Genomic DNA, 17,408 nt, shown 5'->3' with positions numbered 1-17,408 from the left:
ATGTTCCTGTAAGCTAGCTTTAGTACAACACTTATTTTGACAAGGATACATTGTGATCTCCCAACATTAATTTCTAACATCAGTATGATATTTATATCCAAAATTTAAATCCTGGCACCCAGTTCCCCTCACTTGTAGTTACTGCACATATACAGTTTCAGGTGTTACAGTTCTCCAGGTTTATCTCCTTCAAATGAAAACTTCTGGCTTCTACCTTAGTCTCTTATGAATATTCACACTTGCATTTCTGATTCCTTCAAGAAAGTGGTTTGGTTTTATTGCATCATCCTTTCTCTTTCATACCATAGTTTCAAGGCATGTCCAAAAGGAACACAATGTCACAACCAAAACAACAGAGTGCTGTGTGATACAGTGCCAGGTGCCTTTTTACCCCAGCAAGACAACTTCTGAACTGTTCGCAAGTCTAAGACATCAAAAATAATATGCAGCTCAAACAGTGATATAGTAAACAGGATTGAAATGAGGAGACAGTTCTCATGTTCCCTACAGTAAGATCAAAGATAGTTTCTATAAAGAAACTCCTAGAAGTGAGGACAAATGCTGTCCAGTTTTATGGCATATGCACAGAAGGCACAGCAGTTAAATTACCTGCATAGCACCTATAATCCAATACAGGCCTAAGATACGACCCCAAATTGCCTAACAGAAGCTATCTGCAAAATAAAAGCCCAACCTTCCTTCCTTCCTTCCAGGATGCAGGTACGACCTGTGCTTTCTTCAGTTAAGTTAGCTTATACATTATAACTTTCTCTATGCATTCAAGACAAAGCACTGAAGTTAGAAGATAGTTTTCTACATAGCAACACACTTTAGGAACTGCAAAAATCTTAAGTCCTTCCCATCAGTTAGACACTAGAAGAACAAAGGCATGTTTCTAAGACCCTTGTTCACAGAACATGGCTAAGCATGTTTCTAAGCAGCTTTGGCAGGTATTTTATTAGTTCTTTACTATGGCAAGCCTAAATTCTGAACTGCTTCATATTCATATTCTTTTCAGTTGAGATTTTGGATGAGTTCAGCCCTCCAAGCTCCTTTCAGACTGTCCACTGGAACCAGTCTGCTCCAATGTGTATACAGTATTTCTTCCAAACCAAAAGCAGAGAGACAATTTGAAGTACAGCTACCCTTGTACCTCAGAATTTCTTGTCCCCACTTTTCATTTGGGTCCATGAAAGTACACCAGCAGTTGGCAAAAACACAGCACAGCTCCAGGACTTCTCTTATGAATTATTTCCAACATCACCATCAAAATAAGGCATAAACTCTCATCTCCCTATCCTTCATTCTTCAACAGGACAATTACGTATAAGTATGCACCAAAGTTCTCCATTTGACTTCCTATTAATAAGCAAGCCCTATGGAAGACTGGGAAGTCCTTTGAATATTACTTTTTAACATTAACACTTTCTTACAAAAAGCTCTGCAGAACATTCCAGGGTTATGCAGTAGGCATAGAACTGATGTGCTTAGCTCCTGATAGGTGTTTCTGCAACCTCTGAAAACACATACATCCAGCAAGTCAGTCACAGCTGGTTTTCTTTGCTATTGCTTGATCCAAAAGCAAAGACTCAGCAGCACTGAAATACTGTTTTCATGCTAAAAAGATTTTCTGAAGCTTTTGATTAAAACATTTCATTTTTCTTTATATCTCAAGGTAAACTTGAGTTTACTTTACAATTTGCAGAATAGGAAACACTTAGACTGCCATTGCATAGCATCTTAATTCAATCATTGAGTAGATTAAATTATAAATCAGCTAATACTAGTTAACTTCCTACATATATCCATGCTCTTATTTAACTAACATTCAGTTTCAGGCAAATAAAATGGCACAGATTTAGACAGTCTTCTAGTTTTGAGAATTGTTTTGACTGCTTTTGCCTTTATTGCCAGCTGAATTTGTGTTAGTTTTCAAAGTTAGTAATACTAATAGAGCATAGAGCTTTTGTCTGGAGTCTGCAAATGCAACACAGCTGTAAGAAACTGTAGTGTTTAGAGAGGAGACTAACACACTGAAGATTCTCATGGAAAAGCTTTCAGCATAAATGTTTGAGGATTACCAATTTAATGTTTTCATGCAGCTCTATGTATTATTCAACAAACAGAACTCAGATCATGTAAAGTGACTTAAAAAAAAAATGCAAGAGTAAGTTAGCAACCACCCCCTCTCCACGTTGGTATTTAATGTACAGCTGGTATAAAAACATAAAACTGCATTGTTCTTACTGAGTTAAGTATATTCAGAGAAATATTTCCTGGACTGTTTACAAAGCTTATCCAGGAGAAAAATACCAGATAAATCACCCCACAAATCCTGCTTTAAAATTCAAAATTTTTGCCAATCCAGAGAATTTCACTACAACAGGTTAAAGTTTCTTCTCTAAGTAAAATATAAACATCGAATTAAAAGTGTTTTAAGCATGAGATTTAGTTTTCTGTGTGAACAGAGGATACCCAGTCATGCATTTAAAATACTTTTCTGGATTAGGGCCCAAATAGAAGCCTGGAGGCAGAGGTGGCACCTTTTCTGTAGGTTGCCCTTTTAACACAAGTAGTTTGGATATTTTAGATACTGAGATGAATGCTAGCTGAACACAGGAAGAAAGCAGAATATTATCCCTGCACTAGACCATCCATTTGCTTTAATGACTTTGGGTATGTCTAATAATCTGCAGCCCAAGTGGAGAAAGGACTGGGGGGGGGGGGGGGAGAAATCTTCCCCTTGCCCCAGTGAGATCATTCTTTTAATAGTGTTGGCATTTGTAAGCTTCCCAGATTTAGTCTTGCAGTTTTTCTCCATGCAAAACAAAGTCAGACCCCCTACCTGCGGTTTTTTTTGCCCGACACTTGGTATCAGCAACTTTTGGTATTCAGGACACAGTTTTTCTGCCATCTTCGCAAGTGGCTACAATGTTTTGCTCAATTCTACATGGATGATTAAAGTTCAAAAAAAATAACTTACAGAAATCATCTCTACCCAGACAGTTCATAATCTTTGAAATAATTACCACATGCAATAACAGTATCTCAGGACCATATCCAAGCAACCTAAAAGTCATTAAAACTCCTGTATTCACCTCCTAGCTTTTTCAGACAAATAACACCTATTAAGATGGTTTAAGTAAAGGTCTAGTAAACAGCAACACAAAACACCAGGCACAGCAATTTTTGATAAATAACTAGACTTGGTCTTAAGTCCAGAGAACAAAAATTCTGCAGAAGCCATGGAAGAAGCACATCTTGATTCAGCCCTGGAAATATTCTGGAATTTGAAGATGCAACCAAAGCATAAATAGGCTTTACACTAATAAACAGATTCCTGCAATGCCTACTTATTTCTAGACCTTGAAACAGGCATGTACATCTCTCTCAAGTTCTGCTTCACAGTAGTTTTGAATTTATCTATTTCTAAACTTCAAACAGCACAGAATATGGATGCTTATACCATACCTATTTAAGCTTTTGACAATTTAAACTCTTGATATTAACTTCATACTCTCAAATGATTTGAAAGGCTGCCTCTTTACCCAGCAGTTCCAACTGTGAATGTAAACACTTGCTGCCAGGTTTTACATTTAGACATGCCATCCAGGACTTGCAGGTACCACCTGCATTTCAAAATGTCCAGCTTGAGATATCTGATGCAATTTTCATAAAGTGTCATGTTCCTTCTAAGGAACCTACATTAAGATTAAATTTAATTTTATTCAGACAATTAGTAAATTTTGAAAAATAATTAAGAATTGTAAAGGAACATTCCAGTATTTGTTTTGGCCTACAGAAAAAAAAGAGTCAGTAACATTTAGAAACTAGAGTTAACAAGCCTGCAACAATTCTACTGAAATGAGATAGTTGTTTGCTACTCAATTGCAGTTTGTAACTTGAAAAAGAAAGAAAAAACGCACTACTGAACTACTGGTTTTTTTAAACAGCTTTGGAATTAATATTAGTTTTGGGGTTCCTCTCAATAAAGTGTAAAGATGTCAACAAGGTGGAAGAAATACAGAGGAGAGATGAATACTATTAAGAATCTAGATGGTCTAAATAGTGCAGGAAGGTTAAGAATTTTTTGTTCAGTTAAATCCACAAGGGAATTCAGCCTATAAGCAATTCCAGTGAATTGGTTAGTCATCAAAACCTGAGGTAAAAGGTGTTCTGCTATCATACTGCAACTTAAAACACACTAAACAGTACAAAAGAGAACATAAGATGACATGTAGCAGACTTGCAGCCTTGAGATAAATGCAACATTACTTAAGCAGTGTTGAGGAATTAAGCATCTAAAAAGCAACAAGAAGTCAGAAATAAGGCTGTCACCTGCTTTACTATTTTACCATAGTAGTGCATATCTATTATATCAGGAGTAGTTAAGAACTATAGAAGACTGGATTATAGTAGACATCAGATGAACAGACATTTCATAAGAACACTTTATGCAGTAATATTTGATTAAAACACCCCACCTGTCTATAGACCAATAATTTATCACTTCAGGTTATGCATACCATAGGATCAAATTTCGTAACAGCCCTATGACTGTACAATAAAGAGTCCATTTCCTCTGCATACTAGTCCAGAGATTTTTCATCTACTAAAGGGGACTCAAGATTCAGTTGTAGGAGAGGTACAACATGTAGCGCTGCTGTAGCAGGAAAAAGAACTTATGTTTCAATTACTTCAGTCTGAAGCTGATCCCCAATGTAAAAATCTTATTACTCCTTTTTACTACCAGTGAAAAGGAGAAGACATTCTATACAGTACAAGAAGGGAGACCTCTGGCAAACCAGAGAAGCACTGGACCCACCACTCTGGAAGGCCTCTAGGTAGTCAAAAATAGATTGAAGGGAGTTAACTTTTTTTTTTTACACACACTGGGAGCCTAGAGCTCTAAAAGCAAACATATTTGATTTCTTGCCTCTATATATGTTTACTTGACTCTCAGTTTTCACTTTATAAAACAGAGCCCTTCACAATTGCTTGATTCCCCCACCCCACCCCCTTTTTTTTTTTTGGTAAAACAATATGCAAAGCAATGCTCTTGCTAAAGCAGGAGGCTTGAAAGTCTTCTATAATTTGACAGTTCAGTTACACTCAATGCTTTTCGAATTACATATTCTTTGTCATCTATCAGAAATTCTAATTTAATACATCTCCCCAAATTAATCATCATCTTGTAATAATGAGTTTCACATCTTTTATGATAAAAGAGCTAAAACTTTTGGGTTTTGTAAGGAACTAAAACAACGCTTTTGTTCAAAGATTGACCATGGTATTCTGATGTCCACCTGAATTGTGCAGATATAATAACTACTTTCTGAAGTGATTAATTTGACAGTTTACCCTTGGAGTCACTCCAAGCTAATTTTAATAGGAAAAACGGTGAATTCACAGCTTTGAAACAAACAGAAGGTTGGCAAAAAATTAACTTAAAATAATTCATTTAAGTTGTGTTAACTATTTGCATAACTACACGTAGAAAGCTGTAGACATAATTTGGCCAAACAATTAAATAACATTGTCCTCATTGTGTCATGTACAGAGTTTAAAAATTGCCATCAAGAATGTTAATATCATGTTAAATGTGTATGCCATGCACTAGTTCTTTAAAGAATCAAATTACATTTATGTTAATCTGCAGAGAAACAAAAGTTATTTTGTTTCATATATACCTGAAAGAGGAAGAATTAATGTTAGTCTTTTTCTTGAACTGGGTTTATGAGCTTCCAGTACTTACAGTACAAAAGGAAGATAGTCTGCACCCAGTCAACCAAAAAGCAATGTGAAATTTCACAAGAATCGGGATACAATAGTTTCTCAGTTTTATCATTATTATTATTTTAAAAACACAATTTAAGTACCTGTCATATATTAGCCCATGAACACCATATTCTCTCAACCTCTTCCTGTTATCTGGGTCATTTGCATCATCCCCCCATGAAAAAATAACTAGGCCTTTAGATTTGGCCCTTTTAATAAACGACGGATTCCTCAGCAGATCTTCAGAGTGCACATTAATTCCCTGAAACACAAAAGGCTTCAGTTAAAATCCATGTTTCTGAAACACTGTCACATCAGGGGTTTTTTTAATCTTTTGACATTTGCAGCTCCTTACAACTTCATCCATAATAATAAAAAATAATTTAATACAACTAAAGAGTTTACTGATAGCACTATTTTTTAAACACTGAATTAAACAGACATTGGAAGCAAAGGACATTATTTTGGCAGTTACCAACTGTTAGTTTATTTCTTTTATAAGGCTAGTAGTAATTTTAAGCATTAGTGTCAAAACCAATAGATTTGCAACAAGTAGTAATAATTTAGTTTCATTTTACTGCAGAGTAATACCAGAACTTGTCAGCTTACCAGCAAGTTTTCAAACTGTGCAAAAGTAATGGCAATTGGAGTTGTACGAGATCTAAGATCCATAAGTTCTGGATAGAGTTTAGATTCTCCTTGGGTGAGAAATAATACAGGATACTTGTTTTGCTTATGCCGAACCCTATTAGAACAAAAAGTTTGCAAGGAGCAAATGTGTTAAAAAGCAGGGGAATTCAGTCTTACTGTTTGAGGAGAATTACACTCTTTACTGCACGTTCTAGTTCCTAGCTGGTGCAACAAGATGGTACTACAGTTTAGTATCAAGTTACGTGACAAACTGCTCCAACTGTTCCTTTTTCCACTATTGGAGATTAACATACAGTTTAAGGGAAGCTAGACTTCCAAGTTGAACTCAGATCCACATCCTCAAAATGTTTATATAAAATCCTTGAAGATGGTTCAATTCTGTAGTTTTCTTCTTAAGTGCATGTTAGAGTAAAATGAAGATTCATGATAAGAATTTCTAAATGTGGTTGATATACAACACCTAACCTTACTAACGTATTTTTCAAGTCGGATACCAGTACAATGGTATGAAATGACAACAGATGGAAGCAAAGTTTTGGGATTAAACGTGTTATGCACTCTTCACAAAATCTCTACTTTGACTTTGTTCTCCTATTTTATTTTTGGCACAGCTCAGATGGCAAAGTGATCTCATTTCAATTCCCAACTATTTTGGCACTGAAAGTTTAGGTCTAATCAAAACATGTTTTATTTCTTTCCTGTTGGGTATTCTTATGTCCAAATTAAATTTTACCAAACAAAACAAAACAAACAAATACATTATTTATCTCTTAACTTACATTGTACAAATATCAGCATTAAAAGAAGAAAATACAATTCTTCTTCTTCCAGCATTCATCAAAACAGTTTTCAGAATGATATCTAGAAAGAGGTTCATATCAAAGTAAGTTGACAAGTTGCCATCCCACTGTCCATCCTAGAAAAAGAAAGGACAAGTTTCAGCCATTTAAATTAATGCTTACTAAAATTATTTTAACCAGCAACAATCTCTCATTGAACCTGAGCAAAATGAGAATTCAGCTTCCCAGTCTGAATACAGAAGTCACTCCTTCAGTCTACTGAATGCTAGTTACAGCTCTACATGACTGTCAGTCTGTGAGGTGCAGCTGAATTCTAACAGCAATAAGATGCACTGAAAAATTCACTGTCTTCCCATCCAAGGAAAGAGTTTCTAGGAAGCCTTTTCTAATTTCAAAAACACAAAGGAATTCCATGAAAGATAACTAAAAACTATTACAGATATTTTGTATTGCTATTTCTAAATATAAAAAGGCAATAATAAGATTTGTAGAAATAAATGAGATATCCTTTGTCTTTGAGAATAGCAGGTACCAGTCTTTCTGTAGGTGACCTGTCTCAGAGTACTAACATGTCTCCATGCATATGGACTTCCACCTGCCACTCTATGTAGTTTCTTTCACCCACTCCAGGCTTCCAGACCTAGCCTTGACAACAGTTTCCTTCTAGACCGAGTGCTAAGCAATCCAGCTGAGTCCACAGTACTGCTGACTAGAAGAAAACAGTTGCATTCATTACTGCCCATGCTGTAGCTGCTCCTGCACCAGGCCAGGAGAGTTTGAATTTCTTGTCACTTTTCCCATGTATAGCATGCCTCACCTGTTGTGATCCATTGACTTTAAAAAGCATCTTCTACTAAAAGCAGTCTGAGCTGCATTATGAACTCAATCCTATAAATACCTCCTATTATTTTAAGAGTAAGTTTGTTCATTTGCTAGAGCAGTGCTATTACACTCCCAGTTTTAAAGATAGCAGGTTGTAGTAAAACAAAAGTCAGAAAAAAAAAACCCAAATTATGCCTTTGTAGCTCATAAATTGCCATGTCAAATTACTAGCTTTAGCCATGAGAATGGCGAAGTATCAAAGTAAATCACAAGTACATTTACTTACCCTTTGTTGGCAGATCCATTTTATTTCTATGTTGAACCCAACATCTTCAGAAACAGACTCCAGGACCTGAAAAAATTTCATTATGAAGAGACCCCACAGCAAAGGAGGACGACTAAGCACTATGAGGGTAATTACTGGGAGAATACATTGGAATTTAACACCAATGGGGTCCAACAGTAGAATAAAAACCCTAAGTTTTTAACACTTACCACAAGGTACAGGTACACCTTCTTCTACTTCAGTTTCAAGTTAGGAAATACATAAAAATGGATAAAATCTTAAGGACAAAATTTTGACAAGGTACAAAAGCAAGTCCTTAACATGTGTGAGAAATGCCCCCTTTGTGCTCCTAAAGAAGTGTTTTTGATTTGAAGTCACCTTACAATTAATACTTTACAAGAATTTAACATAATTTTGATCTGATCATCATAATGGCAACCTCATGGATGTCATACTTGGGACTATGTGTTACTTAAGATACTTTTTGCATTAAAAAAAAACCTCCTGGAGAGTTGGCAAAGAGTCATAAACGGAAACATACTAGAAATCCACTTAACATTTCTCTGTGTCTGGCTCTGCTAGATGGCGAAGAGTATGTGATGAACTGCCAAAGGCCAGGTTTTTTGGGTTTTGGGGGTTTGGTGTGTCCCGTCCCGCCCCCCCCCCCAAATTAGCAATCAATTGTCAATGCATTAAAATACAATGCCCAGATGTTAACCAGCTGTAAAACTGAGTGTATCCTGAGCTATACAACTTGGGTTCATGAATTAAGAAGCTCAAAAGATATACAAACTTACTACTTTCAAATACTGAAAAGACTTCAGTCAACAACAATAAAGCCTATGTTATCAGTTCCAGCATTGATATCAGCGGTCTAAAGCCAAAAATACATATCCCTTGCTACGTGTGCAAAGCTGAAAGAAAAATGCATGTTTTCATGTTTCACAATCATTATTTCTATTGCTCTATATTCACTGCTTACTCTCTGCAGAGAAGGAAATGGCTGAGTCTCAAAAGCAGAGTTTTCTTCTTCTTTAAAAGATGCTGAAAAGTAATACAAAATATTGAATCAAAACAAATAGCAGCACTGCTAATCCCTGCGAGAAAAGACTGGCTCAAAATCTTAAGGCCTTTAAGAGTAAAGAATGGAATCAGGTCTATCTTTTGATTATCTAAGCCTTCCCTCTAACACTGACATACTCCAATGACAGTGTTGGCAATTTCTGTTTTGCCAGTGGGAAAATTTTTTGACCTCCATTAAAAGCCTTGACAGAATATTTATCAGAAACAGCTTTTCCCATCCCTCACCATTTCAGTCACTGAATCACATCCAGTAAAAGCAGCCTTGTCTGTCAAGGCTTATTATTTATTTTATCTTTTCCCAGACAGGTAGGATGCGTGAGATACTTTGCCGTTTTGCTGTCCCTATAAAGGGTATGAATTAAGGCCAAAAATTTACAGCACCAATAAGACACTCTACAGCAGTTAGAGTTCTTGTTACCAATTCTGAAGAGCTGCCAAAAAAGGTAGTTAGAGAAGCGTAAGATGGAAACATTAGTAGCAATTATTAGGAATATTCACAAATATATATGTTTATCTATGCATTCATCCTCTACCCTCCTGTCCCCTCTTCCCAAGGGAGTAACTCCCATGCAAGTATTTGCTTCCCAAAGAACTCTACAGCATGCACAAAATTAAAGTAACTCCATAAGCATTTAGAAGTGTTCAGGAAGACTACAACGACAGACTATATATCATTACATGGTAATAAATAAATCTCAAGACTCTTGCAAACTAGTACATACCATTGTGATCTTTTACTTTCAGGGCAGTCACATGAGCCAGCTAAAGAGCATTAAGAAGAGTAAAATTAACAAATACTCCACCCATAGAGATATTACTACATGTAAAATGTAACTAATTTTCCTTATAAATTGTTTTTAATGTAAGGGTTACAGTTTTAGTAATTTGTAAAAGAATAAAGGAAATCCCAGTACACATCACAATTTTCTTTCAAACTTTAAAACAAAGATTCCAAGGAAAGCTCAAAAACAAGCTGGAAATATTCTTCCTGAAAATTCAGAAAACATGTTCAAGGGTAGAAACACACATAATATAATTTAACATTAAGATGTCAAGAAGTCTGAACATTAAACTCTCCTCTGTCAGATGTTAGACTCCATATTTCCAATCAAATGCAGACAGAGGGCCAACAGCAGTTTTATAATGTAGTTGCATACTGCGATAGAATCAGGCCAGGCACAGGGCCAACTCTATTGCTCCATTCAAATTCTCTCTCCACAAAAAGGAGGAGGCCAAGTAATTTTAAGTAAAAAGAAACATATAGTTCTTGGACCAGCCAGGTGCTTCCTTGACTGAGGACAGATATCTCAGCTGGGTCTTCAGTGGCCCAGTCTCATCCCCTGAAGCCCCCTTTTATGTAGGCAGAGCACTACTGTTCGGAAGATACAGTGACACCCAATTAAATAAAAACAATTAATTAGTTCTAGCCAGTTTGTCCAATCCATACCATCAAATTATGGACCCTTCTACCCCTCCACATGCACCTCCAGAGAGCAGTTCAACATAATCTGGATCTCCCTTGTTAACAGGGAAACATTTGAAAATCAGATAGACTTTGTAACAGATATCTTTCTTCAACAAAGACTCCAAAGCATTGCATCTCAATGAACCCTACCACCACTTTCAGCCTGTCTTATTTTTTAGAAATTATCGTTAGCATAATGATATGCACCTACACAAGTTATCAGACCATCTTTCTAGAAGATAAATAATAAAATTTATTCAAGTTATAATGATGGTGCAAAAATACTACTCTTGGAATTAGCTACTTGTTCCACTTGTACAATTTTTAAAACTTGTGCTCTCCCAAACTATCTATAGTTACTCCAAAAAAATTTAAGCTTCATACACCATTTGAAATTCTACACATATCATACTAGCCAAAGTAACAATACCTTCAATAACTGCAGCTGATCAAACGTAAGTTCTTTGACTGCAATCTCAAACAGTTCCAAAGGCTCCGTATCCAGTTTCTTTGAAGAGAAATAATACATAGTTAAGCATCACTGAAAACTGCAAAAAAGCCTACATGTTTTTAACATGGTAACATTAAAGGCAACTCTTTTTCTCTTTTATTAATAAAGATACAAGTGATATCTTATTATAATGTGAGTAAGATGATCAGTTTTCAGGAGACAACACAGGCACTCTGAAGCATAAAACAGGAGTCAATTTGAAAAAACAGGATTTGGTCTTTCATGCAAGTCAGAGGCTTCAATGTTCTTTCTTCAGAAAAGGTTAGCACATTTATTTAGTAAAAACTTGATCCATTAATGTATTCAGGAAAAAAGTTTGCAAGTAAAGAAATGCACTAAAAAATACTCCAAGGCAGTTCACTTTATTATTGTCTATTCAATGTCTCAGAAACTTAAAAAAAAGACAAGTGTCCTGGTATAACTGAGATATGCATAGCCCTCCCCCAAAATAAAGAACTGGTGTAGAAAAAAAATCTGTCAATCCATTTTTCACTTCCTCTCCTCACTGTAAAGAAAATTTTACTCAACAAGACAATACCACAATACCGATTCAATACACACTGAATATGCGTTTCCCTTAGTCACAGTTCCATTTCCACAACTGTTCAAAACCAAACTTCTTATGAATTGCAATATCGCAATGGGTGTAAGAGTTTGATGATGCAGACTTAGTGCCAAGAAGACAGACAGAACTTATCTTGCAATCTGCTCTGCCATGTTATCTTTGTTTTCACTGCCAGAACTAGAAAGGAAGAAAACTATAACAGAACAGAGTCCAACCTCTTCGTCCTGCTGCTGAATGCAAGTATCCTGGCCTCAGTGGAGAACATGCAACAGACCAGACAGAAAAGCACCTCAGTAGTTTTTTGAGTCACCAGTCCTTATGCCTATGGTTCTCTCGTTATTGAGGAGTCTAATGTCACTTTACTCTATGAAGACATTCAATTATTATGCTTCATAAAACTTGGGGTTTTAAGACGTATTGTGATGGACTGTTCAGAGCACCTTTTAAAGGAATGCTTATCTGTATATAAGAGTAATAGTACTGTTCACTGCTTCTTATAGTACTCTGGATGCTTAGGAAAACAACAAAAAAGAGGTTTTGGTTAAAAAAGAAGGAACAACTGCAACTTCATGAGGTAAGCAAGGAAAGGAATAGGATGCTTGCTTTCAAGAGCCACTTTTCTGCTCCTAGAACTTCTGCCTCCTTTCCTTCTGTTCCACCAAGCAATCCAAAAGCAGTTCTTCACGGCCCCACTTACTGTCCCAATGAGACATGGAGTATATTATTTACCTCACAGTTAAAGGACAGCGCAAAATGCTGAAGTAAAAAAGGTTTAAAGAAACAGTTAGAAAAACCAACGGAAGCCAAGCCATTTGTGGCTAATCAGACTCCCTAAATGAAGGAGAGCCTTGTTTCTTCCGCTTTTCATCTACTGGCCACTACTAGGGTATCACACAACGTAGACTTTGGTTTGACCTAGAGTTTTTATGAGTACATAACTACTTGAGAGAAGTATACATTTAAGTATCAGCAGGAGTGAGAAGTCACTCACACTAACTCTCCCTCAAAACAGACACAACCAGAAGTTCTTAGTCTGACAGTGTAAGAGAGTCCCAGAGGTGCTACTGAATATAGTAGAGTTGTCTGCATTTTTCCTCCAAACCATAAATAAAGAAAAGCTAAGAAATAACTACAAGAGTCTCAAACCATGCATCTGAAATGCTGTTGCTACAACATCAAAAGGAAAAACTCAACTTCCCTGCTCTACTTTATACACACGGTAATGCTGCATATTTATTCCCATTCCATCCCTTAATTTCCCAAAATTATTTCTATGAGAGCACAGCATTTTAGTTTCTGGAATGGTCACATTTAAAGATAAAATATAGATATCATCATCTTTACCTTTTTCATGGCCATGCAACATGTGAGATCATGGTATACAATAGGCACATGATCTTTAGAAAGATGTACATCAAATTCCACATAGGCTGCTCCCTACAGAAAATTGAAAAACACAGAACAAAACAAAAACCCATTAACTACTTATGCACAAGGACTACAGAACTGCAGATGAGTTACAAAGTATTCACAGGTCCTGGACATCAACCAGAAGTTGAACGCAACTGGCTGTTACCAGTTAAATCATACTCAAAAATGGATTAGAAATGGAAAAAAAAAATCATATGGGAAAGTCTTTTAACTACCATAATGCAGCTCCGATATATATAGCTTGCTTAATCTTGTAAACCCTCGAGTAACATTCAAGTATTGTAAACTTGATTTCAGAGAAAGGCTAAGATGATGTTTTTAAACATAGATGCCTTTGTGGTGCCCTCCCTCCCTCCTCCCCACCAAGAGACAAGCAATTGCTATAAATTGTCAAAGCTTCAGGGAGATACTCCATATACTGAGGAGCTTCTGGAGTCACTAGCGAATAACACAGTAGTAGTGTGTTGTAACGTGCGAGAGCAGAAATAGCTGCGTCCAGTATTCCCGTCCTTTTCAACTGTATGTTATTTTAACTTTAAAAAGGAAGGAAGTTCAAACAGGAATGCTAAGTACCATCTTTTTGAAAAGAGGGAGGGCCAGAAAGAAAGAGATAAAGCAGCACACAGAACCAATTTTAGTTATTTTGATTGTCTGTAAATCATTTCTTTGAAAGGCCTCCAAGAATACAATTCATCAAATTATCATCCTGACTTGCATACTCTTTTTCAATCAGTACAGAAAGAAAACAGGACAGGCTTTCTACAGCCCTCTTCTCAGAAGAAATATTTTTAGAGTGGTAGCTTTCAGCCTTTTCAATCTGCAAACAGTTGAAAGTACTTTTCTGGTGATGCTGCTGACAACTTCATGGTAAATTTCTGCCTCAATGCATACTTCTCATGGGCTTTTTAAAAACTGTCTATAAACCTGCGGTGTCTACCCAGAAATTAAGAACTACTGTTCAAAAAGATAATTTAGTAGCTGCAGTTTTCTTTTGCTCTGCAGCCAGCGCATGTTCCAGACACTGTGTTCAAATCATACTCTGACTTCCAAACAAGAGAAAGCTTTCAGCTATGACTCTTGGGGAGTACAGTACTCCAGAATCAGTAGCCAGTAAACATAATGCTCCAGATTCTGCTCCCATCCCTTTAACAACTTCAAAAGATGTTTGGTAAGAATCTACATTAGTGAAGAAGTACCTGAAAAGGCTTAGGGCTAATCACAAGTTAAGCAGCAGGTGATATCATAGCAGTATCTTTATGTGACTAACCACAGCTCTTCACTGTGAAAACAGGAGCTAAACAAGGAAACTCTGAATGTGCTTCTGACTCCAGCTACTCTGCTGCAGTACCTCACTAGATTGTCTAGATCAATCTTATCATGGATCACTCGGTGACAGAGATTAATGGAAGAAATAAAAGTGACCACCTCAATCACAGAATTTAAGCACCTGAAGCTAGTATCTCCCAAATTGAAAGACTAATCTTAGGATTCCAAGTCTTCATTGTAGCAAGCACTGGAACAAAGGACTGTTTTATTCTACCAGCTCAGCTCCCATGTCTCATTTTTGGACACTAATTTTCAGCAGTCCCTGAACAAGACCTTTGCCACCTGAGACTATGCTGACAGACTCTAGCAGAGCCAGTATTTTATTCGTGTGTTCAAAATTATTGCAAGCCTATGTCTCTGCAGAGTTGAGATTAAATTTTTCCCTGTATTAGAACACCACCAGAACATATTAGATGGAAGTGTTGGTTTTTTTGAGGAACTTGAGGAGAGTCTAATCTAGCTATTACTTCCCTTACTATCTCTCAGGGAATTTCCACGGTGATTTGATGTAATTTTAGATCAGTGCAATTACCATTCATTGTATTGAATCATGGAAATCAAGCATACAAGCCAAGCTAGTTTTAACTATACAAGTACTATGTGCATGCAAATGTGTGTACATACATGACTAGCAGCGTTCCTCAGAGAGGCAATAGTGTTCTCTTGAACTTTAGCAAGTCTGAAATAACAGCAAAGAAAAAGGTTTTGTTAAATGTAGCATAGCACAAAAGTCCATTGAAACAGCAGAAATAAAAATCAGAAGTCTTTGTTTTAGAGAACACCCACATTTGATATTGAAGTGACTTAAATGATTACGGGTTGTAGCTTTTTATTTTAAACTGTCTGTTTCCTCAATTGATGTCAGTGAAACTAAACATAATGCCCCCCAAGATTAAAATGCAAACGAACTTACTTAGCTGTTGTTGTAGAATTTCCTGCTCCCCTGTGTCCAACATCTAGAGTTGTTCTTGGTTTCCAATATTTTGCATATGAAGCCTTCATATCACAAGTATATCCCTGGATCGGCTTAATTATTATGTAGTCCACTACAAGAAAAATACCAAATGCTTCACATGTCAATAGATAATGGATGACTTCAAGTAAAGTTATCTACATCTGCTTGAATGTACTGTACCTCTAACTTTTCCAATTGTCTTCCTTGGATTTCTGCTCATAATAGCAAGTGTAAGAATTCCAGCACTCTTTCCGAGTTCAGCAATTGTGGATGACAGGAGGCAGGCAGAACCTACATGACCTGGGAGCACATCACCTTGCACTACTTTCTCACTTAAATCTTCCTAAAAACAAAACAAACAAAACAAACAAAAACCCAAAACACCTACTGTTATCTGTACATGAGATTTCTAAACAAACTCTTCTTCCTTGCTCCTCAGGAAGATATATATATATATAGACACTGATGTAACAAATTTCTTGTGTGTTACAGAAAACACTAATGTCAGGCTAAAAATTGTTTAATGTTAACAGTGTGTTGCAAATTACAATCAGGAATATGAAATTGTTGATGGAAATCTACACAACTCATGTACATTTGTCTTTGAAAAGTCTTAGATTTGATAAGCTTTTCAGATCAAAATTGCATGCATGGAATAGTCTGTCTTCTAAAAAGCCTCAGTCACGTTTAGAACAAAGATGAACTGGAATAATATATATGCTTAAAATAATTTTGTATTAATTTGCAGGGAAGGAAGAGGGCAACTAACATGCAGAATGTGCACCTGACCATAGTCAAGTTCAGGAACTATGTAGCCACTCTACAATTATGAGCATAAGTGGTCTTAAGGGCATTTTCAGATCAAAGAGAGAATGCTTAAAACTTTCTTGTGCATAAACAGTATGAAGAGACAAAAGTTGTTTTCCTTTAAAAAGGCCTTGGAATATTAAGATCTTTCACGGGAAAAAAAAAAGTGCAAAATAACAAATGTAGTAGCCAGAATTTGTAAATAACCAGTTTTAGTTTGCCATAGTTCAGAGAAATCTCTCTTGTTTGTAACTTAAAAATTAATATCAAATAATTGTAATGTAACTAGCTCATATACACATCGTTCATGCTCAAGAGAGATAAGCAAAACTTAGCTCTGATAAAGGATAAAAATCAAGCCAACCTAACTACATGCAGTACTGCACACTAAGATTTGAGTCTAATTTGTACTTGCTTCTAAATAAGCAAAAACTGCAAAACTTTGTGCCATATCGAGAAGACTCACAAAACCTTCCTGCAAAATGGGGTAGTAGCCAATAGTCTCATAACTTGTTTACACAAGTCTAGAAGGATCAAGAATATCAGGCAATAGCCCTATCCCAACAGTGAAATCTTCACGGTAATTGACTCTAACTCCCAAAGGCAGACTGGGGTTGCTTCTTAGTGGTAAAGTGACATACCTCAAAAAAATCAAAGATTAATTCCAAGTTATCAGGCTCCATGGTTTGTATCGTGTATTCTAGCCATCGGTCTGGCTGCAAAGCATAACCACAGTCTGGCTGAGAGTGTCGACATTTATATTCATTGTTACTTATTAAGGAGAACTCCACAGTGTTTGCCATTTTCTGAGGGACAGTAGGGGATGTTTTCTCTTGGCCCTCTTCGTCATCTTCATCTTCCTCTAGCCCTTCTAGAGTCAATTTTACTCTACTCAACCAGAAACACAAAACAAATGGTTAAATCACAG

At 36.4% G+C, this 17,408-nt stretch overlaps 1 protein-coding gene across 4 annotated transcripts in view; it reads right to left on the bottom strand.

The window, feature by feature from the left end:
• The window catches only part of GPCPD1 (glycerophosphocholine phosphodiesterase 1), a 47,228-nt gene that overhangs the window by 2,529 nt on the left and 27,291 nt on the right, over nucleotides 1-17,408 (bottom strand). For 3 of the 4 annotated variants that reach the window (XM_075035657.1, XM_075035656.1, XM_075035658.1), the window contains exons 8-19: nucleotides 17,122-17,368; nucleotides 15,854-16,016; nucleotides 15,632-15,764; nucleotides 15,343-15,397; nucleotides 13,306-13,398; nucleotides 11,316-11,393; nucleotides 10,143-10,182; nucleotides 9,320-9,381; nucleotides 8,338-8,403; nucleotides 7,209-7,345; nucleotides 6,388-6,523; nucleotides 5,880-6,040 (exon numbers count right to left, since the gene is read on the bottom strand). In XM_075035657.1, coding sequence (XP_074891758.1) covers nucleotides 5,880-6,040; nucleotides 6,388-6,523; nucleotides 7,209-7,345; nucleotides 8,338-8,403; nucleotides 9,320-9,381; nucleotides 10,143-10,182; nucleotides 11,316-11,393; nucleotides 13,306-13,398; nucleotides 15,343-15,397; nucleotides 15,632-15,764; nucleotides 15,854-16,016; nucleotides 17,122-17,368 — 1,371 coding nt within the window. Of the gene's footprint in view, nucleotides 1-2,845; nucleotides 2,947-5,879; nucleotides 6,041-6,387; nucleotides 6,524-7,208; nucleotides 7,346-8,337; nucleotides 8,404-9,319; nucleotides 9,382-10,142; nucleotides 10,183-11,315; nucleotides 11,394-13,305; nucleotides 13,399-15,342; nucleotides 15,398-15,631; nucleotides 15,765-15,853; nucleotides 16,017-17,121; nucleotides 17,369-17,408 lie in introns of all 4 variants that reach the window. The other variant, XM_075035659.1, reaches the window with a different exon arrangement.

This window comes from Buteo buteo, chromosome 9 (genome assembly GCF_964188355.1).
Source record: "Buteo buteo chromosome 9, bButBut1.hap1.1, whole genome shotgun sequence".
Taxonomy (NCBI): domain Eukaryota; kingdom Metazoa; phylum Chordata; class Aves; order Accipitriformes; family Accipitridae; genus Buteo; species Buteo buteo.
The sequence above is the reverse complement of the archived record's forward strand: the minus strand, read 5'-3'. Positions and strand labels throughout refer to the sequence as shown.